This window comes from Diabrotica undecimpunctata, chromosome 8 (genome assembly GCF_040954645.1).
Source record: "Diabrotica undecimpunctata isolate CICGRU chromosome 8, icDiaUnde3, whole genome shotgun sequence".
NCBI classification, from domain to species: domain Eukaryota; kingdom Metazoa; phylum Arthropoda; class Insecta; order Coleoptera; family Chrysomelidae; genus Diabrotica; species Diabrotica undecimpunctata.
This window is the reverse complement of record NC_092810.1, coordinates 98,719,900-98,744,461: the sequence shown is the minus strand read 5'-3', so window position 1 is coordinate 98,744,461 and position 24,562 is coordinate 98,719,900. Positions and strand designations below refer to the sequence as shown.

The window sequence follows — 24,562 nt, the reverse complement described above, 5'->3', positions numbered from 1 at the left end:
TTGCAATATATTGCGGTAAACAGCCTGAAGGGCCATGTCACAAATGCAATACTCCAAGTACTATTACACTATGCTTAATGGAACTACGGGCAGGCAAAAACAGAAACTTAACCAGCGACAACTGGTATACAAACCATCCTTTAGCAAAAGAGCTTTTAACAAAAAACATAACAATGTTCAGTACAGTAAAAAAGAATAAAAGGGAAATTCCATTGGATCTTTTACCAAATTAAGAAAGATCTACAGGATCATCTATACGAACTTTAAATTGGTGGAGTTATTACTGCCAATAAAATCTGTGGGTCATATTCAGTATCTCGAAGGTATAGAAGATGGCCGTTAGTGATATTCTATTATCTAATGAACATATCCGGTGAAAATAGTCAAATTTTATACAACGCTGTTCATCATGAAAATCAACTGAGGACATTGCCTAAATAAAGCGTTAACTGTATCTCTAATAAAACCATATCTCTCAAAAAAGAAGTGAAAAGTGTTCCATCTGATATTTACCACTTTTTTTCTAAATCTATCTCAGCCACAGATTGATGAAGAGTCACCAGCAAAAATAAAAAAGGTGTTGTTTTTGTGAGATATGAGCAAACAGAATAACCGTAATTATTTGTAGTACCTGCAGTAAGTCTGTTTGCAAAGAACATAAGATTACCAAAATCTATTATCCAGAATGCCACAATAAATAAGTCAGCGATTAGTGGAATACCTACAAAAATATTTTACTGTAGCGTATCTGCTATTATTTTTAGATTTTTTAATTCTTAGACAAATAGAGAAATAATACTTTTAAAGAAAATGTAAAAACTTGCATCACGTGCTCCAGTTAGACATTATTATATAAGTACCACAAGAACAAGCAGGCTTCGTTAAGGTTAAGGGCTCAAGAAAGAGAATTCTCATTATTCAACAGCTCATTGAAAAGGCTTGAGAATTCAAAATTCCTATATTCATCTGCATCCTAAAATGCATTTGACTGTATAAACTGGAAAATTCTACACGAGATAGAAATTCGTTATTATCTGCCATCTCCATGAATGGCAGCTCCATATGAGAATAATTAAAACCAGAATAAGAATTGAAAACCTTTAAGTCTAATTTTTTAAAATCAGTAGCGGTGTCCGTCAAAGATGTATTATATCTCCAAGTTTCTGGAGGGATATAGATACAACTTGTGTGGGGAACATATATTTAGAAAAGCACTTGATAAATAAAATGACGGAATCTCTCTCGCAGGCAAAAAGATCTAAAATTTTACACACGCAGACTATTTAACTCTAATAGTTGCATCCGAAGAAGAAAATCAAACCTGCTACAGCTAGTGAAAAGCGAAAGTAATAAATGTGGTCTCAAGATCAATAGACACACAAAACAACACAAAAATTATAGTCGATTATTTAAACTTACTGCAAATAACCGGAGCATTGGATCAATTTGAAATGGTTAACGAGTTTTTTATTTAGGATCAATCATTAATACTGAAGGTTCTTGTGAACCGTAGGAGAATAGGAATGGCCAAAAATGATTCGATTATCAATAATATGGTAAGATGACTTTTTGGCTAAGAACTCCAATACCAGATTGGTACATGCCTTAATTTTTCTTATATTGAGTTATCGGTCCTCAACATAGACAATAAAATAGGACAATAAAAAAATGACGTCTTGGAAATGTGGTGTTGGAGGAAAATGCTTCGGAACTCATGAAAAGAGCACAAAATAATTCAGATATTCCTCCAAGAGCTTAACATTCAGACTCAAGTCTTCTCTTGACCGTTGCAGGTTGCAAATGCAGAGTGCGCTCACCCACTTCATGGGCAGATCAAGACATTGTCTGCATCTATGATGGCAGCCCTGAATAGAAGCTGATGAAAAGAGATAGTTGGTCATATAGTACGAAATCACGACACTCAGTACTGAGAAAACGACTAAAAATAGAGAGAGGAAAAGGGAGAGAAAACTTAATTAAAAAGAATATCGGCCATCAACAGAAAGAAAGTTTGAAGACTGGAGATATATGATGTGAGGTTAAAAATAAATTATTTAATAATGTCATTACTAGATATCGCTGTCAGCTTACCTCCGCTCTGTACACACGTATATTTAGTACCTTCTATCACAATCTATAAGTGCTGGAAATGGATGATTGGCAACGGTATAAAACAACGATCGCCGCAAACAAAAATTAAGTTCCATTAGAGCATTGATCTGGGAACAACTTCACTAACACTAGGGTGTTAACCGAGGGCCAATCGCTTCTGCTAGAGTTTAAGAGTGTTGATCTGGGATAGAACCGTGCCGTGATTAAGTGCTGATTAGACACATCCAGCTCGTTGCCGTATAGAGTGTTGATCGATCCGTCCACCTCTTATCCAGGTTATTGCTTCTCTTTGGTGTGTGTGCGTGTGTACTGGCGCATCGTATTTTTGTTTTATTTTTATAACAGTAATTATATTTATTTTTCGCAGGTCTAACAGAGCTACCTGTCACAAATTGGGCAGCCCGAGGCTACCCAAGCAGAAGTAAAGAGCTACAAATTGACGACAGAGCAAAAATAAAAATGACAACTGATTATGCAAAGACTAGAATATTCTACCTTGGAATTATGCGGAAATGGTTTGGATATTAAAGAAGAATTGAGACTATACTAAATCTTAGACCGAATTCAATCAAGGTTAGGCCGAGACTGAGTTTTGCGAATGATTTGTGAAATAAAGTTGTGACTAATTCGCAACAGAAATAGTAAAATGCATTAATATACTGCAAGAAAATAGCCTCAGAACAATATTTAAAAAATGAAGAAAATGGGGAAATAGACTAAAAAAAAATTGAAGGGAAAGAAACAACGAGTAAAAGAAAAAAAAAGAAAAGCAAAAAAAAACAAATAAAAAATAGATCAAGGCACAACTAAAATAATTTATTTGAGTTACAAATGCCCACTGAAATAATAACGTTGAACCAATATGTGAATTATTGGACATTGCCTTTATGTTTATATTTTCATTAATAACCGTTTACTGGATGTACATTATTATCACCACGTATAACAACAAGAATTTTGAACAGTCAGTGCGCTTTTTCTGCTACATAATCATATACAACGACCTAATTACAACTAAAAAAAACTATTGATGTAAATAATCATACATTAAAAATATAATAACCTATTCAACAATCTTTTTCTTTTTCTATGAACTATTTTTTTACATCATGCTTTATGATAACATTTTCCTTAGTTTAAAGCTATTATGATATGTATGAGTTACACACGTAAGCTTTGACATATTTCAATATAAAAAGCGTCTATAAACTCTGATATGAGAATAAATTAAAGAAGGATCTGCTTGACCAATTTCGTTTTTTTCTAGTACCAGCAAGTTCGGCAAAAGCTTAGTGGGTGAATAGGTAAGAAAATATGTTGCAATGGTACCTATAGTCAAGAATAATTTATATGCATTGAGAATAATTAGTGACCATTTTCTAAAAATTTCATCTTTCATTTCAAGTCTCATAGAAGGAATATAGTTTCTCAAACTATTTGCTTTTATTATCTTGAAATAAATCGCAACATACCAAAACTCGAACAAAGCAATACTTTATACTCTGTTTTTGACGGACTATAATAGTTACCGTTATTACTTGTTGATGAGGACTTTTGTATCTTTATCATAAAGGCTGTTAACCGCTTACACGGTATCTTATATATAGGCAACCAATAATACACACCATAATTTTGAGAACAATTTTAACCAATGCCTAATAAAAAAAAGACGGACAAATAAAAAAAAACAGCATTATTAAGTTTTCTGTATTTGTAGAGTAGAAAGGACGAGTTAAGTTACACGGCACTTAGGCCACAATTGACCCATTATGCATCCTACCTGGGAGGATGCATTGTAAAGTTTTAGATATTATTTAAATTAAATTATAAATTTATATATAAAATGTGTTTTTAAAGTATTCCCAATTAATTGTCAAAATCACAAAACCTTTAAAGAAATTGAAAAAATGAACTAGAGGAGCTATTCATAGTTTTTATGACGTTTGTAACTGAAACATTATAAAATCTATAAACAGGTGCATTAGTTCAATTATTCAAAACAAAATAAGATTTTTAACCCAGAAAATTTAAAGGGGGTAGACGCAAAATATATGTGGTTTTGGTGTTTAGCGCTGTTTTGGTTTTTTATGTGTATGAGCTCATTTTTCATGAAAGATTTTTCTTTAATATAAAATGTTTCCTTATATTTGTGTCATGAGAACTTCGAAATAGAAATAAGCGAAGAGACCGACTGGATGAATTTTAAGTAGATCAAGCCTTTGTGATTACTAATAGCTAATTTCTACGCAGACCATTATACACATGGAAATCATCTCAGGATATTTAAAATCGTGTACAGAGAAATCAAATATATTACATAGTGATTATTAAATGACCCCCTCACTCTATAACAGCAGTCAAGATATATTCAGGTACAGAGATAAAGTCAGACCATAACATCTTTTGCAGATGAACGACATAACATCGTTAAGAAGACAAAATGCCAAACAGAACCTACGATTACGATCGAAGAAGTTAGATCTGCTATCAGAAACATTAAAAATGGTAGAGCTCTAGATCCTGGCAAAATCTGACACTTTTCAAAAGTAATACACAGCGAGCTATACAAAAATACGAAGAACAAGTGCCTTGGACATAATTTGGGTTCCACAAAGCTTTAGGTATACTACAGGCTCTTTTCGCTCTGTAAGTTCTGATTCAGAGATGCGATGATGTTAGCTGTGATGTATATATTTCGAATTTCGTGCTACACGCAGATTTTATAAATTTTATGTGTGGTTTGGACGACTTATATTTTAGGTTTTACATAGAATGGGAAATAACTGTAAGATCATTCGTTATTCCGTAAGGAAAAATCAAGTAAATCAGGTAAATCAGAAACCATCAAGGAAAAATAAAAGAACTACCAAAACACTGGCATGAAAGCCATATAGTACCTATCCACAAGAAGGGAGACGAACAAATGTCGGGACTATAGAGGAATATCGTTAATCAATACAACGTACAAAATAATATCCACAATACTCTCTAAAAGGCTAACTTCATACGCAGAGGAAATAATAGGCGACTACCAAAGTGGATTCAGACCGCGAAGGTAGACGATAGATCAGATATTCGTCCTACGCCAGGTGTTGAAAGAAAACTGGGAATTCAACAGCAACGTACACCAAATCTTCGTGGACTTTAAACAAGCTTACGATTCTGTTAGCAGAAAAGCATTGTGGGAGACCATGGTAGAAATGGGAGGACCTGGAACGCTAGTACGATTAGCACAGGTAAGCACAGATAACGCTTCCGCATGGATCAGAATTGGCAGCACCACGTCGGAGGAATTCTTCATTGACGCCGGGCTTAAACAAGGAGATACTCTCGCCCTCTGTTATTTAATTTTGCACTGGAACATGCGGTAAGGAAAGCTCAACCACAACTGACAAACGGATTTCCCCCCAAGGATCAAAAATACCATTGACGTTTGCGGATTACGTGGACAAAATTGTAAAATTCACCTGAGATGCAAAAGAAGTTTTCACCTTATTCGAAAACGGAATCAAGGAAGTTGGTCTGAAGGTCAACGAGGACAAGGCCAAGTATATGGTGGTTACGAAGAACCACGGGTTAGACAAAACATAACAAACACTTACAAATTCATTGGTTGTTACAAAACGTAACAATCAATGAATACAACTTTGAAGTAGTCAAAGAATTCAAGTACCTGGGAGCGATCATAACATCTGAAAATAAATATAAAAAGGACGTGTCAGTCAGGATCATTGCAAGAAACAGGGCATATTACTCAATAATGACCGTACTTAAATCAAAAATACTCTCAATAACAGCAAAAATAAGAGTGTACAAGACAATAATTCATCCCACAATAACGTATGCAAGCGAGACATGGACTCTGAACCAGCGGGAAACGACACAATTACTGGTACTGGAAAGAGAGATACTGCGGACTATCTATGGGCCTTGCAGAGAAGAGACAACAGGAGAATGGAGAAGAACACACAATGATGAACTCCAGACAGTATATGAAGATGAAAACATAGTACGCTACATTACAGCAAACCGAATAAGATGGGCGGTCCCTCCTTTCCCGTTGGAGGAGGGATCTACGGTTAAAATTCTTGAGTGAGTATAAGGTCTGCGTTTTCCAGGCTTCGAATCTCGCCCGCTACACAAAAGCCTCTTCTCAATATGAAAGGCGTCTGGCAGGTCAGACGTCTTCAAGTAGTGATACCGCCTTTCATTGCCTCTCGCCATGATCCGAGCCACGATAAACATGGTCTAGTGTAAGCGACACAGTGAGTTCGCTAGTAAGCTGAAAGTACTCGAGTAGATCGCATCCTTGTCATAAAAACCGACATTTGAACTTTGTGGACTGAAAAGGCCTCCACAGACCCCCTGCTGCTTCAAAATCTTTGAACAAATACGTTCATTCCAAACAATTTCTCCCTTGTCTTAAACCAGTTACGGAAACCCCACTATTGTCCCTTAATTATTAGTCGCATTTGTTACAAATACGACAATGTATTACCTTTAGAAAAATTTTCAATAGACGGCTTAATAAACTGATGGTTCTATAATCAGCACAGGTTTTTGCTGTAACCTTCTTAGGTAGAGCTATGAATAATAAATTAGAGTTACTAGTAGGTTAGGAGTCCGCTGGTTTAAATGGTATTGTAAAACGAAATTATAGGCTCTCAAGCATTGCTATCATTTATACGATTATAAATAGTTCACTTTTATTTTCATCAGGACACATCGCATAATATTTCCAGCAATAAAACCTACATAATTACGTGTAACAGTATTTTGGTTCAGTGTATAATTACTGGTATTGGGCAATATTTGCTCCATTAATCCCTACCTTTCTTTATTTGTAAAAAAGTATGTATTAATTTTGTCGATTCCTTAGGTCACGTTGATATCTTAAAGGTATATTATATGAACTAGCAACTTTATAGCTTTTTTAGTTTTTAATTGCCGCTTTCACTGCATTTTAAAAACTCATTACGATTGCATTACGTTAGGTTCTTTTTCAAATTTGGTAGGTTGTCCACATTTTCCTTTATCATCAATTTTCCACAGTAATATTTCCATACGTTTAGTGTGTTTTATTTAGCAGCGAACAGTGTTCCGTTCTTATTCTTAATGGCGTTGTGATGTATTTGCACTTTTTGAATTGCGCGAAAAACCTTTGCCAAGTTCACTTTTTCTTTTTATTTCAAGATCATGAAAAACTGTTTATTTTTGTAAGCTCAGTTTATTTTTTTAGCTGAACGAATTTTGGTGCCTGGTCATATATATTAAACACATATTATATCTTTGTATCTGTCATTTTTTTAATGATTCTTTCATTTTCTATGAAAGTTATCACTGTCGAATATTTTATGTTACCAAAAGCTCTCCCAAAGTATATAAATATCACTATACTTAAATAGCATACTTGATACATTTTTAAATTTTTAATGTTTAGTATTTGAAAAACAAAACTTGTAAAATGAATTAGCATATAACATAAAATAATGGCAATTAATAGTACCCAATAATTTCGCAACATATTTTCTTTATTCTATTTCCCACCACTTTCAAATTTGTCTCCTCCCATTAATAAAACCAACTATTACAATTGCTTCTTTTCAATTTTAAAAAATCCAAATTTATTGGAACCAAGCAAATCCGAGATGTCAAAAACTTACATTTTAGGAAGACGTTTCCTGATCTAAGTCATCGTTATTTTCTACATCAAAAGCATTTACAAAATTATATAGAACACCACATGGACTACTTAGTCAAAAAATAGGTAATAAAGGTATATAAACATTTGATCCGTACTGGACTTTATTTCGTATCTAAAGATCTGAGCAATGCTTTAAATACACTGTGTCTACTTTTAAGTTGTTTTAAATCAAAGGAAAAATATAATTTTTTCTTAGTGTACTAAAATTGTTGGCATTAATTATTTTGGTTGCAAAATACAATACATAAGTATGTGAATATTCCGGGGTGAAACTCCAAAAAATGAACATAGAAAAGATATGTCGGATCATTTTATCATAACATATTTGAGGTAAGTTGGAAACAACAATATTTATGACTAAAAAACAAATTTTTAATGAGATAAGTCAACTTGGTCTAATTTTATAGCAGGTGTTTGGGAAAAGTTAACATGAGTACTGGATGGGATCGCTAACGGTTACACTCATGAGTGACATAGTACAGCTCCCTTATTGTTATAGATATGTTCTCACTGACCCGTTTAAAAATAATCCATTAGAGTCGATTTTAAATGGTAGGTATATGATCATTTTTCGAGTTTCGATGGTGTATACAGAAGAAGGAAGAGCAAAAACATTTTTCAACATTCTCTAGTTATTGGAAATACTAAAATAAATTTTATTTATTAAAAAAAATTGAAAATTTATCAAAAAAATTGAAAATTTATCATCATCACTGGCTTTTTTTTTTTTTTTAATTTTTACGGTTTTTATATCAAAAACTGAAGATTGCTCCAATTAAATTTTTTAAAGATACTTAAGGACCAACAGCATATTATTTTGTAAATAATTACGTTAAAATTGTTATAAATCTCCTGTTTACTGTTCTTTGGAAAAAAATATATTTTGCACTATCGACAGCTCTGATATGTCAAATATATTTATCTTTGATTTTATATTCGTGAAAAAAGACACAGTGCTAAAAATGTACAGTCTGTGACTAATTTAGTCTATTTCTTAACAGTAACAATAATAGTCAACAATGATATGTACAAAGTGTTCTAGTAAAACCTAGGTATATATTGTGTTTTTTGAACACAGTGAAAGTTTTTGTTAGATATTTTAGTATTTTATAGAGTTTTTCAAACATTTATAATAGTAGTTTATGATGTTTATAGTCGTAAAAGATAATAAGTGTTTTCTTGTTCAGTTTTTTTAACTTACGCCCAGATTTCCATATTTTCTTTTCTTGTGCATACGGCATCTTTTATATTAATATAAAGGTCAAATAATAAATATTAGCGGATACCTATTCTTTCTTAAAAAATTAAATATGATTCTATACGTAACGACTAATTTAGACATTCCGTAGCTAATGGCTGAACATTATTCAACATTATATAGTATGAGCGCACAACAAGTATCATAGACAATGATCTTAAGGAATTTGCAATTTGAAGAAAGTTAACAAACTTAACCCCCCGAGCGTAAAGTTTGATGTGGTACACCCAGTACCAGACCAACGAATATTGATCAATATTTTATTAATGAATAGTTAATACGCTTTGTGCGCCAGAGTAGCTAAGAGAGAAGAGATAAGCAAGCATCGACTGCCACTGCTTTAGGCGATTGCCGCCCAGCGAGTGGTGTAGAAGAGGTTGAAACTGTCGGCGGGTACGTGATATCCACCTTACTTTACTCGTAACAAATTTGAACAAGAACATTTTTATTATTTTTTTTTAGTTTATGTATTCTTTTGTTTTATTTTTAGGCAAAAAATCTAGAATGTCGTAGAAGATAACCAACGCAGATTGTTACGTCTTATAGAAGAAGCTGACGCCAGTTCTTCTGGTAAATCTGGTAGTGATCAAGATATTGATAATGCTAGCAAAAGACGCTTTAAAAGTGAGATAGGGCAGAAGTTGGATAACAGAAAACAGCCTCCTGTAGAATCTAAAGAGAATGACAGCGAAGGTAATGGTAGCTATTTGTTGGAGAAAAATGGAACGAAATGGTTCACTGTACCAACAGGTCTAATGTACGTATAAGTCGAAAAATGTTGTAAAAGAAAGGCAAGGCCTATTGGAAAAAAGCAAGGACAGCTGCTGGGTGTTAGAATATATTTATTACCAATGATATTTTGTAAGAAATAGTGATTCACACACACTTTCAAATAAGTATCAGGCGAGCGACATGCCATAAGAGACACACAAATAAATTTATTATGGATTAAATTACCACAATAGAATTGAAAGCATTTATTTGACTATTTCATTATTTAGCTACGTGTATCAAACAAAATCATCTGAATTTAAAAGATTTATGAAGGAGTGATCAATCTGTAGTTGAGATTTTTAGAACGACGATGACTTTGAAGAGATTTTAATTTAGATATGAATTTGTTTAAAATAAAAAAATAATGCTAAATAAATTTTATAAAGAAAAATGCAATGTTTCTAAAGAATTTGAAAACAAAAGCCATCTACATCAACTGAGGAGAAGCGATAAATGCATATGATTTTTTAATTTAATTGTTCGAGCAAGATTCATGGCGTACTTTTTTATTAAAGCTAATCCTAAAAACTTGTTCATTTTCGACTAATAATTAAATCTCTCTTAAGTCATAATCCCGCGGAGGGAGTGAAGTCATCATCGTGATGACGTGTAATGCCTCTTTCTAATGATCTCTGTCTCTGGTCGTTCCTTTCACCTCATGCATAGGTCTTCTGGATATTCCGGTAATGTGGTCAATCTATCTTGTGGGGAATTTTCTTCATGATCTTCGGCCTTCTACCTTTCCTTGGATAATAAGTCTTTCCATATTTTCTGTGTCTGCTCTCATAACATGTCCGAGGTATTTTAACTGTTGGAGATATAATTTGCTGAAAAGCTGTCTGTTGACCTTTAGCTCATTTATAATTGAATTAATTGTCCTGATTCACATCCTTTTATCAGTATTAAGAGTATTAAGCAGTTGATCAACCTCAGTTTTAGACTTCTGAGAGTACTTCTATATTTTGGCCATCTTTCCTACAGGTACTTTTGCTAGATCCCATCTACGTTTTATTTCTTACTGTAGTGAACCTGTGCTTGTAATCAATAATCCCAGATATAAATATGAGCTCACAACTTCAAACCGGTTATTCGTGGTTACGTGTGGATGATTGTTATGTGGTCTGTTAACTATCATGTTTTTGGTCTTTGATATGTTTAACTTCAGACCAAATATGACCATTTACAAGAAGGGCTGTGTCGTCTGCAAAACGCAGGTTGTTTACCTTTTGGCCATTTTTTGAGATAACCTTTTCCCACCTTTCAAGCGATCTTCTCATAATATGCTCCTCTATATAATAAATAATTCTAGAAACAGTATACACCGTTGTCTGACAAACTGTTTAGGATGAAATTTGTTTGAGAGTGTGTCAAACATCTAACTTTGGTAAATCCAATTTGCTGTTGGGGTATGTCTCTTTGTAGGAAAGTTTTCAGTCTCTCGTTTATTAAAATATATACCACTATTTTGCTGGCATATGAGATAAGGGAGACGATTCTATATTTATTGCATTTATGGACACTGCCTTTTTTATTATTGTACATTACAAAGCAAGTAAAGCATTTTATTCTAGTTTCTTCTGTGGCTGTGAAATAGTGAAGTAAAGACAGAAGAGAGAAGAGATTTCACAAATAAATGATTTGTCGATAATAATGCTTTTATTTTATGGGGCATTAAGAAAAATACAGTGATTTCCTCAAAACCAAAACCTTATAAAACATCTAAAATTCGATCAATAGTTACTGGACTTGTTTTCTTTTACAAAAAACTAGTTAGACAATTATAAGTTACGGTGGCAAACCTCATTTATCTAGTGAACCTGATTCCTAATGCTTCGGGAAACAAGCTGCTCATTAAGTTTCTGACGAGTGGTTTGATGGTGAAGTTCCCTTTTCAATTTTGGTTGATGAAAAAGTCAAAAAGAATATAAAAGTTGTTAAATAATCCATTACGCAACTTGTTTTTTAGATAATTGGGCCTAAATTTTTTACGGTACCATCGAAAAAAAAAAAAATGTTGTAGAACTACCTTCATAAAAAATGTTGCTTACTGGATGTTGAAACTTAAGAGTTTTCTTAATTGAAAAGTTTTCTTCTTCACTGTTGAGTTGAGTAGAAATAGAATATGCTCAAAATAGACAAATCATAATAATATTCGAAAAAGTTTATTAGGTTGGCTGCATTAAATGTGCCGACAGTAATACACTTTTACCGATGAGCTGAGACAATTAGCGCCATACAAATATGAAGGGTTTCGAAAATCTAATATGATTTTTAACACTTTCCTTTTCGCTTTTTTTTCGGCCACGAAAACTTGTTATTAAATAAAACTATAAAAAATTGTACCAACAAGTTTTTTATTTATAACTATTTATAAAGAAAAAAACGTAATCCCAATCAAATTGATTTTTCGATTTTTTGATCTCCCCTGGTAGAGAGATAAAAAATTTAAGAAATTAGAGATCTTTAAAGAATTCAGAAATATAAAGAAAATAAGAGGAATTAAAAAAATTTAAGCAACTTAAAGAATTTCATTTAAAAAAAATTTCCACTATATTAAAACAACATTTTTATTGAATGGTAGATTTCCTACTTGTGTCGGTATTAATTAATTTAAAAGCAAATAGGTATTAAGCATAATATGTAAGGACCGTGCTGCCGGCCTTGCATAGCGAAACTTTCTGAAGCGATGCTTCGGCTATTATGAACTGGATACCGCTTTGCTTCTTTAAATCTCATTTGGCGTTTTTTAAGGTTTTGCTTTATGAAAGTATTTTTAAGCATTTCCACTATCAATGGATTCCATTTATATTTTTCTATTTTTATCTAATTTTTCTATCCCCGCCATCCAAACATTTTCAGCCACCTCTTTAAAACTTTTTGGGTTTTTTTTTGAAAAAGTTACTTTTAAGATTTGTTGTTTATTTACAAAAATAAACTTACTTTTTTTTTACTCTCTTAGCCCGCATTTCAACAAAATTATTCGTATCATTCTAACATTTTTATTACCTGATTTTATTAATTTCAAACTCTTTAAAATTATTAATAGTGTTGCTACATGTGAAAAAACACTTGAAGGTTTTTTGAAAAAAAAAAAAAAAAAAACAATGTAGCTATATCCAACTTTCACCATGCTCTCAATAAACACGTTTCACAAATAGCGTATCAGCCCATATACTATAATGATATGTATACATATATATTTATACTATTAAACTATTCAGTCTCGATGTCACGATGGCGTCGATTGTATATACTGAAATATTTTCGACAATACTATCGACAGAATTAGAACTTGTACTCTATAAAAATATCTTTCTGATGATGATTTGGGTTCGATGGGGATTATTTCCACTTCTGCCATCTTGAAAATTGAGAGGAGTAAGTGAGAGACGAAGTCGGAGTTCTTAGAGTTGATTTTGTCGCTGATCATTTCCAGCAGATCAACACATTCCTCCTACAAAACACAAAATATTAAGGAATTTAAATATTTTCTAAATATATTTAATTTATCTTGATTGATTTAATCTCCAGCCGCTAAATACAAGCGTCTTCGTACTCCGCGGTTCTAGAGAATAATTATTAAAGAAATATATGTATAATTAAATTCTTAAAGACAATTCATCATCATCATCAACTAGCCTCTAACGTCCACTGCTGAACATAGGCCTCTCGCATGCTCTTCCACATAAGACAATTAGCTCTTAAATAATCGTAGAAGTGTTACAGTGAACAACAATATTCTTACTCTAATGATTATACCTGTAGAATTATGAAGATCATGTGTATACCTGCTATATTACACAGTATAATGCAAATGTATGGAATAAATTCATTATTTCCGAAACAGACGACTTTTAAAAACGTCAGTTTTAGTTTTTGAATGGCCATCAACTACAATATATATTGTGTTGGTTATTATGTCATCAGTGTCGGCATAATAACGTAATCGACGATTTTTTTAAATACAAACCGAGGTCACGCGACAGTTCATTTAAAAGGTATCCTTATCTCCTTTGCAACGATGTTATCACTTGAATATTCATTTCTACAGGCTTCACCAAAATTATGAATTGTTAAGTAACATGGAAGTACAATAAATATTCATTCACTGAACTAAAATATACTATCGAACGCCACTGGGAATAAAACAAAATAGTGTTTTTTGCTGGTTCCGAAAAAAAAAAATCATTGATAACAAACAATGCCACCTTATTGTATAATAATCTGAAAAATTAATTATTTTTTAAAAATATTTAAATCAATATTGTCATTGAATCGTCTTTATTTGTCAATGATCTGTGAATCTGTCAAACAATAGGCGTCAAATTTTTACTCTTCGAGTTTTTTCTCAACATTAATAACAGCATTTACAAAAATGAAACTAACAGAACCAAAACGAATCGAGATTTTAATCATGATTAGTTATGGAGACAGAGCGAGAACTTAAGCAGAAGTTCGTAATTTATTTCATGCTAAATACCCCAATCTAGAACCAGTTTCTTAATCAACAGTAAGTAAAATTAAAAAAAAATTAGAGAAATGGGCCATGTTAAAGATCTTCCCAGAAGTGGTAGAAAATCAATATCCGAAGCCAAGAAACTGGACGTTGTACTGGCGTTTCAAGAAAATTTCCATACCAGTTCTAGGCAGGTCGCACTAGATAATAATGTCCACCAATCAACTGTTGTAAGAGTGCTAAAAAAGAAGAAGTGGCATCCATACGAAGTACATCTGGCCTCGGAGCCATTAGAAGATGACTTTGATAGAAGAATCGAATTCTGCGAAACCGTTATGGAAAAATATAATAGAGAAAAGGGTTTCATACAAAACAAAAGGTACTTTTTTCTGATGAAGCGTCTTTTATGCTGAACGGTCACGTAAATCGCCACACATATCGATACTGGGCAAGTGAAAATCTACATTCGATGGAAGAGTATAGGATACAATATCCCGAAAAGGTGAATGTTGGAGCCGGCATTATGTACAATCAAATTGTAGGGACATATTTTTTTGAGGAAAACCTAACTGCTTCTCGTTATCTAGAATTTTTTCAGGATTATCTGTTGCCACAGCTGAATTCGCTATTTCCAAATAGAAATGATATGTGGTATCAACATGTTGGAGCCCCCCACACTACGGCGTTTAGGTACGAAATTACCTTAATTACGTTTTCCCAGGTAGATGCATAGGTAGAAGGGGGCCCATCGAATGGCAAGGTTTCCAGATTTGACTCCGTTATATTTTTTTTGTGGGGATATTTAAAGAGCAGAGTGTATTAAAATCGACCGAATAATGTAGAAGAGTTGAAGGAGCGCATCAGAACGAAAATTGTACAAATAACACTAGTCATCGAAAATGTTAGGAAATAATTTATTGCCCATCTTTCACATTGTATTATTGCTGAAGGTCGTCAATTTGAACATTTGTTGTAATTTAATTGTATTTAAGTAAACCTTTATTGTAAGTTAATTGTATTAATAAACCAACAGTTTTGATTAACCCTGTAGAAATAAATATTCAAATGATTATATCGTTGCAAAGGCGATAAGGAGACCTTTCAAATGAGCTGTCGCGTGACCTCAGTTTGTATTTAAAAAAATCGTCGATTACGTCATTACGCCGACACTTATGACGTAATATCCAACACATATATAGGAGTTGGTGGCCATTCAAAAATTAAAATTTACGTGTTTTAAGATTTTTTTCGTCTTTAAGATTTAAGTCGTCTGTTTCTGAAATAATGAATTTATTCCATACATTTGCATCATACTGTATAAAAAGTTATGGATATATCGTATCGTATCGCCTCCCCAATAATATGTAAACGGACTGGCGATATTTTTTATGCAACTAGATCTTGATTTCGGATTGGTAAATATAATATATAAAATTGTGTTTACATATTTATTCACTACTATTTACACTGGATAACTTTATTTCAAGACATTACTTATTTAACTATTCCAATTACTTGTACTTACATCTTGAATTACAATTAACGATTGACTAATGAACTAATAATCTAATACTCTAATTAACCCCAATTTCTACTTTTATACCATATCAATCTGTGACGAATCGAATCGTTACTTGGGCAACTAATATTAATATTAAAATGCTGAGCTTGCAAGGTTGTGCAACGAATGTGTTTTTTATAACCGATTATAATTGTCCCAATAAAATTTGATAAATAAGTATTTTAATTTATTAAAGTATTCTTAAACCATTTTACTAATCTAGGATATATATTTTATATTACACTGAATTCGGCCAAAATACAAGAGAATAACGTGAAAATAAAGTTTATTAGTTTTTATTAAGTAACTCAGACAGGGATGTATGCTGTCGCCACATTTATTTAATGTGTACTCCCAACTAATATTTCAGGAGACACATACAACTAAAAGTGTAAGGATTGGAGGGAACATCATTAATAACGTAAGATTTGCAGATGATACCGCAATCATGGCAGAAAATATAGAAGATTCACGAATTCTTATAGAAATCGTTAACAGAGAAAGCAAAAAGATGGGACTAACAATGAATATAGATAAAACTATATACATGCTGATCTCGAAAACAGCTGTAGTCAACATGCATCTGACATTGGAGAATAAACCGTTACAGAGGGTCGATAAGTATAATACCTAGGACCAATTATAAACGTTAGAATAAGATAAGGAGATCAAGGTCAAAATTAAAATAGCTCCAAAAAGAATTTATAAAATACAAGTCAAGTAAAATACAAATAAGACATTGGGTATGGTTATCAGATTGGGATTCGTCGAATGTTATGCATGGTCGCAACTGCTATATTGGGTAGAAGCATGGACTTTAAAAGCGCAATCCGTAAAAAAATTTGAGGTTTCAAAATGTAGCTGTATAGACGCATTCTTAAAATTTCTTGGACTGCAAAAATCTCAAACAAAGAAGTGTTAAGACGAATTGGACTTGGCGGAAAGCTTATGAACACAGTTAAAATAAGAAAAATATCGCTTTTGCGCCACATAATTCAAAACGATAAATACTCTATTCTACACGTCATCGTGCAAGGAAGAGTAGGGACAAGAAAAAGCTTGGAAAGAAAGAAGAAATCTTTGCTGAGGAATATCAAAAATTGGACTAACCTGTGTTAAACAGATACTTCACGTTAGAAAAGATAGGGAAGCGTTTAAAGAAGCGATCGCCAACCTCCGTTGGTAGACGGCACAATAAGAAAAGAAGAACTTATTTAGACGAGGAAGAAGAACTTATTTCAAATAATTTTATTAGTATTTAACAGCAATATACGCAATATGACAACAATAGATTGGATTACACGGCAGTACAGATAAAGGGCAGATATTCAAGGGACGAGGTGGAAAGGACTAAGGGCGAAAGAACTAGTTGAAGAATATAAATTGCGGTATGTAGAAAAAAATAGTATGGTACACTTGTTTATAGTGACATAAAAGAGAACGTACTAGAAGTTGTCAGAACCAGTTAAAAAAGAAAGTGGCCAAAATAAAATTGATTTTAAAAAGAAGTTGAGAATACCAAGCATGCCTGCTTTTAAGTCTGGTAATTATGGTAATAAATCGTCGGATATTGGGGTACAGTAGGGTGTATTGAGGGGATGGAGGATGGAGGGAAATCGTGAAAAAACTGTAAAGGCCTGATGGTGTCCGACGTCCCAAAAGGGACTAGAACTGAGGAGGAGGAGGGTGTATCGAGTAAGGATAGTAACTAAATTTCTTTCCAGGTAAAGGACTATGTTTTGTAAATGACAATAGTTACAGCATAACTTCCGAAATTATACTCTAGACAATGCAACATTAAATCTCGAACTTTAAACATACGTTAATTTTTTTATATCTACATTCATACATCAGATCGAGTAGGTATTTATATGGTAAATACATTACTTGTTCTCGGCACTTTGCGTATTTATGCACTATATACTTTTAGCGCGCTATCAAATATTGAGTTATACATTCTTGTCTACCTTTTTATTTAATACTTATTTATTTTGCGTTTTCTATTTTTTTATTTGGCGTTCAAAAAACACAAAGATACATATACAGGGTGGTCCTTAAGTAATTGTACAAAAAGAAACAGTAGATTCTACACTTTAATATATTACGATTTAAGCCAAATTGCTTTAATAAAATATTTATATTAAGAAATATACAGGGTGTTAAAGTGCAAGTTTAAAATTTTATTTTTCGCTATAATTTTTATGTTTATAAACATTTATGTATAAAAATTTAGAACTGGGTACTCTTAAATATGAGAAATAATAATTTGATGCACACTTTGATGTAGCTAATAGAGGGCGTCATATATGCCACATGTGTGGCATAAATTTGCATTTAACTTTTTCTCTCTTTCAGTTACCTGTTTTTGTAACAAAAAATATTAAAGATACATTATTTTAACAAAAAAAAAAGGTATACCTGTTAATAACTTCAAAACTCAACAGTTTTCGAGATAATCGCATTTTACAAATCAGCTGCATAATTCTGACTAAAGGCAACTACTCCAGGCAACGAAGTAAAAATAGACAAAAACATTAATACTTCTGAATTTTGGTATAAAATACCTTTAACTAAAGTTAATAGTTAACGAAATATTAAATAAACTAAATATATCCACAGGATAATTAATTATCGGATTTGACAAAATAACAGAATAATAGGATTTTCCACCAAACATTTTACGTGTTATGTAAAATTAAAGTCATAATCAAAACATTTTGTTTACAAACGAAATTAAGAAATAGTTAAACTGAATAACATAACTTTTTGTTAAAGTAAGTGTTCGATACATCTACTATTTTCTTTAATTTATTTGTCAATATATTCCATAAAAGATCGTCTCATATTAAATAGCATCATTGGTTCTAAAGAACTGCTGCAGTATTTATTTCTTCCCAGAGTTCTTTGGGAATGCTTATGGGATTCTTGTAGACACATCTTAATGCGTCCCGTGCACCTAAATCAAGCGGATTAAATTCTGGGCTACGTGGGGGCTATAATGTATAATGGATCAATATATTCTTTTGGATATATATCCAAATCTTATGGTATATTATGGAACTATATCTTTGTAACGATAAGACTACCAAAGAAAATTGAAATACTATTATAAAAATAATACCTCAATCAAACATGGGAGGTTATCGTCTATTCTTCGCCTAGCTCAGTCTCTCAAGTGTGAATCCGACTTATCTTAAACTATGAATTAAACAATAAACCTTTAGCTGTTAGCAAATAAAACAATGATTTAACTAATTATATTGATTTAACACGTAAAAAAATAATATTCAAATCGCAAAAACTACCCTGCCTAGTGCTTTACATTATATAAATTTAAATGATACTTGTGGTATCGATGGGCTACTTGCTTCTAGATATATGTGGCCTCCCGATTAGGTGGTTAGGTCCACCAGAGCATGTGGGTAGGCCCTACTGATTGTAACGAATTATATTTGCCTACCTCAGGGTAAGAATATGGGGGTATAAAATTGGGGACAGAAACTATGGGGGCGAAGATAGGGCAAGCAAAACAATCGTTACGTATGCGAACGGCACTCAGGGGGTTGTTGGAGAGCTGGGGTCGTGGATAAGTGAACGACAAAGGTTCGGATTTGGGAAACTACAAAAGTACGAAACAAAGGGGTTACTTACACAAATCTCCTGGGCAACTGGGAAAATAAAACAACAAGGAAGGGCTTCTAGCTATTTTATGGGAAGGACGCCGCTTCGAAGAATACTAGACTTGCTGGATTTAGGAAAAATATAATAAAAAAAAAAACACATAAAGGGTTAGGAGATTTTCTAAATAAAAACAAACAAAATAGATCAGAGAAACAAATCAAACGTTTATTTTTGTCTTAAACAAACAGTTATCAAACATATAAATGGCAGAAAAAAAATATACTATATAAATAGTTGCAAATGATTCCGTTTACAAACTCTAGGGATTGGAGATACTACAAAAACTTACAAATGTTATCGCACAGAGATTAATTTTTTTTGTAAACAAACAAAACAAATTAATATCGAAAAGAATAAAGCTAGCTGTTATATGTTAACATTACATTAAAAAAAAAACAATTAAAATGACAGCTAAGTTAAACCATAAAATTTACAATTTATTATTTATTACAAATCCTTTTAAATTTTAACGAAAGCAATTATTGTTTTAGCAAAAAAATGTCTGTCTTTACTTTAAAATTTAAAATTATTACCTTAATTTCACTTATTTGACTTAACTTCAAAAAAAAAACTTGTTAAACATCTATGGAACATCTATCTGGACATATTCTCCAACAGGGACAAAGCAAACCTTTTCCATGCTTAGGGACGAACAATCAAGAGATGTAGAATTAGGTTCGGTGGAGGAAGCAAGCTGACGACGGGGACATCCTATATAATAATTTTACAAAATTTCTTCAGTTCCGGTGCACAAATCTTATGATGATTACTCTGTTCTAAACTGCCATTATGCAAAGAGTATTATCACCTTAACCGGTCTTAAGACATAACACAAAAAAATTGAATCGACTCGCGATTCCTAATTACCCAAACATCTTTCTACTCTGACATCTCTTGCTTGATTCCTCAATGCCTTACATTTTACAACATTCCAACGCAAAATATATTTCCCTTTACGTCTCACAGCTAGTTTTGGTCTATGAACCTAAACAAACAATCTACCCTCTTTTGACCTCGTTCTTAGCAACGAACCGACAAAAAAACTTCTTGATTATTTACTTTTAAATTGGTTAACTGGAAATTTTTTACCTCACAATATATACAGAGAATAGGGGAATTTTAATGTAAACAAAGACAAAAAAAATATTCTCAGTTAATACGTCTTTACTACGAGATAAACAGCACGCCTTTTATTGATTATTTTAAACGTCCTCGATTCCTAGTTTAAACCGGCATAATTTAACCTTACAATGTAACAGAGACAAAAACAACTCTATTTTGAAACAACTGAAGACAAAACTTAAAACAGAATTTATTCTATTAAGTATATAGATATCAAATATTAACAAATTTAAAACGCTACATATTATTTCCATAAACATATAGAATATAGAAATATTCCATAAAATATTCAGTAAAATTTTCATTAAATTCTCGAATAAAATGTTCTAGAAATATTACATAAACTAGGATATTAAATAGCCTGTATTAGAGAAACATCATAGGTGGTTAAATTCCTTGCCAATTATTTAACCAAAATTGCAATTAAACAAATAGCAAATGGTAAGGATAAAATGAAATAGAATTACTATTAAAATTAGCTAAATTCTATCAGATACCTACATGTATAGAATTGAAAACATGGCTTTAAAATAAGTGAGGTTACGAATATTGAAAATGCTGTCAGAATTATGGACCATAGAATACAATGAAAGTACTCACCCCAAGAGAATTCTGCAGACCATAAAATGAAGCTTATAATAATTCCTACCTTCTTTTATAAATTTCAATTATTAACAAAAAAGAATAGACACACTACGAAAGGTGATTGACAGAAAGTAAGAGGGAGATTATAATGAAGTATAGCACATATGTCATAGAATGTATGCCTATGATGGAATTAGCTCTTCTGTTATCATAGAATAGAATATTTATTCTACAGAAAGGGAGAGGGCGAATATTTATTCTACCGGAAAAAAAGAGAGAGGGTGCCAACTACTTTTTGAAGAAAAAATAGTAAAAAAACTTAAGGTAAATTAATTAATAAATTAAGAAAGAAATTAAAATAAAATAATTATTTAAATATAAATTAATAAATATGTGACGTTTATAACGTTATATCTTATTTGCCGCAGTGGTTAAATAATATATTAAATTGTGATGTATCTCGTTCATTGGTTACTTATATACACACGGAATAACCTATCGATGACATTACTTATTTATTTGATTATGTTACAGCTTACGAGTAAATATAATTTTATCTCGACCAAATGGACTATTAGGATTTACTAACGAACTAATATTATGCTGAACCAAATTGCCTGTGTGTTTACTATATTTATAACAATATCGATTATTAGGCCAATGATGATGTTTTTGTAAAAATGCTGAGTTTTAAGGTTAGATTTGTAGCAAAAGTATTATGAAACAAGACACATATGTGTTATTCAATAGGTACCTGTGGTCTAGTTTCTAATTGTCATAATAAAAATGGGTAAACAATTTACGTAATGACTAATAAGTATTATTTTATATTTTTTTATGAATTAAATAATTATCTCAATATCTCACCACATCGCCAAGGAATATGACTACCACGACCAATCCAACGTTCAGAAAAAATGTATTTAAGTATGTTCTCACTGCCTTCTCTCTAGAATTTAGTAGTGTACCATCTTGCATAAACCACATATTTTGGGTTATCAGCATTTTACAGTAAAGAAAAAGTAATACAACGCCAGTATAGAAACTTAAGAAGCGATAGAACATGGAAATTGTAAACATGATGACGGCCAACGTCTGAATACGGACACGGCACCTAAAGAAAAAGATAAAGAATTTTTTCTTCAGTAAATTTACAGCCATAACAAAACATTTTGTGATGTTACATTATCATCTTTGAGTTGTTTTAATAAGAATAAACTATGAATTATGCTTATCTACAGATATTCAGTGCTCTACCGCAAAAATATCATAAATAAGAATTATTATGCAGCTGACTTATAAAATGTGATTATTTTTAAAACGGTTGAATTTTAAGGTTACTTACAAGTATACCTTTTTTTGTAAAAGTAACATAAATAGAGCTAACTTAAACAGCAAAAAAGTTAAACGCAAATTTATGCGACACATGTAGCAAATGTGGCGCCCTCTATCAGTTACATTAAAGTATGTATATTATAATTTATCCTTCTCAAAAGGATCCAGTTATAAATTTTTATTTAAAAATATTTACAAAGGTAAAAGTTATAGTGAAAAATAAAATTTTAAATTTCCACTTTGACACCCTGTATCTTTCTTAATGTCAACATTTTATTAAAGCAAGTTGGCTTAAATCGTAATATTTTGAAGTGTAGAATCTACGTTTTCTGTTTGTAAAATTACTTAAGGACCACCCTGTATAAAAAGATTTTAATCTTACCTTTTCCTTTGTTAGAATTTCTGGTGGTGATAACTTAGTATAGTCGACTTCTTCAGATAGTTTTCCAGCAATTATAACATTTTCCTTAGTTGCATTAAAGAATTCCAAAGTGCACAGCGTCTGAAAAATATAAATGAAAATGTCTTTACCTGCTGTTGTTTTACTGAGTTCGTAAGTTTGACTTTCAGCATTCTACATTGCCATCCATACCGTTGAAAGTAGAGCAACTGAACATTTTAAGATTTGTACGAAAAAATGCTATCTTTTAAATGGTATAAACAGACAATAAACTTCATACCATTCAAAACCATATTTACATAAACATAAGATGTCGATTTGTGATTATTTAAAGATTTTTGAGGCTAGAAGAGGCTGAACGAAGCATATAATGAAATATTTGTCACATAAATCATATTTTTTTATTTTAAAGTCAGAAATTCACAAAAAGAAAGAACAAAAATAATGCAGAATGAAATATTTGGAAAATTAAAGCGATGTAGTATCTAATTACTTGTTTTTTTTATAGCATAAAAAATACATGTGTGATACCTTACTAGCGAAATATTTGTATAAATATTATAACAGCACAGCAGTAATCGTTTCAAAAGAGATTTATAGAACTGGTTAAAACTGGCAGTGGTAAAAGATGTACCTGTTAAATTTGCATTGTTTGGAGTTTGAACCCCGTATAAAGTGCATTAAATTATTGTTTGAAAATCAGTAGATAATTTTGTTTAAGGATAAAGTAGCACCAATAAAAATTGTTACCGTTTTGTATCTTCTTCTTCTTCTTCTTCTAATGGCGCTACAACCCTTTGTGAGTCTTGGCCTGCTTAACAATGTTCTTCCATTCTGCCCTGTCGGATACTTTCCTTCGCCACTGCCTGATCTTCATGGTTTTAAGATCCCTCTCTACGTCGTCTATCCATCTTTTACGGGGCCTTCCTCTTGTTCTGTTTCCTTGGGACTTCCATCTCTGGACTACTTTTACAGCTCGATTATCTGGCATTCTTTCTAGGTGACCAAGCCAGTTTAGTCTTTGTGACTTTACAAATCTGACAATATCTGCGCTCTGCATTAGTTCATCCAGCTCGTGATTCATTTTAATTCTCCACGAACCATCGCTGCATTGGGTTGGTCCAAATATCTTCCTTAGTATTTTGCACTCAAATATTCTCAGTTGATTTTCATCAGTGGTTGAGAGGGTCCACGTTTCACATCCATATGTGACCACTGGTCTAATTACTGTTTTGTAGATTCTCAGCTTAGACTCACGATTCAGTAACTTACTTTTCATTAAGTCTTTGTATGCATAAAAGCACTTATTACCGTTTTGTATACTCCTTTAATATCCCACCACCCACAAAAAAATCTTAACGAAATATCTTCTTCTTCTTCTTCCTCTTTATAAGCAAATTGTTCATTAACCGATTAATATCTTGATGGAAGGTTGGTCACTCCATATTTCTTCTACCGATTGGTGACTTATCTCTTGCTATTTTGACGACACGGATTTCCTCCATTCTGCTTATGTGGTTATTCCATTCTTTTTTTCCATTTTGTGTCCATTCATTCATACACTGTAGGTTACA

General features: G+C 32.1%; 1 protein-coding gene across 1 annotated transcript in view; it reads right to left on the bottom strand.

Annotated features, from left to right (window-relative positions):
• Positions 1 to 6,372: 6,372 nt before the first annotated feature.
• LOC140449018 (uncharacterized) overlaps positions 6,373 to 24,562 on the bottom strand; it is a 610,571-nt gene continuing 592,381 nt past the window's right edge. Inside the window, exons 15-16 of the mRNA XM_072542160.1 lie at positions 22,971 to 23,090; positions 6,373 to 13,302 (exon numbers count right to left, since the gene is read on the bottom strand). Of these exons, the coding sequence (XP_072398261.1) occupies positions 13,078 to 13,302; positions 22,971 to 23,090 (345 nt within the window). The 3' untranslated portion in view covers positions 6,373 to 13,077. The remainder of the gene's footprint in view (positions 13,303 to 22,970; positions 23,091 to 24,562) is intronic.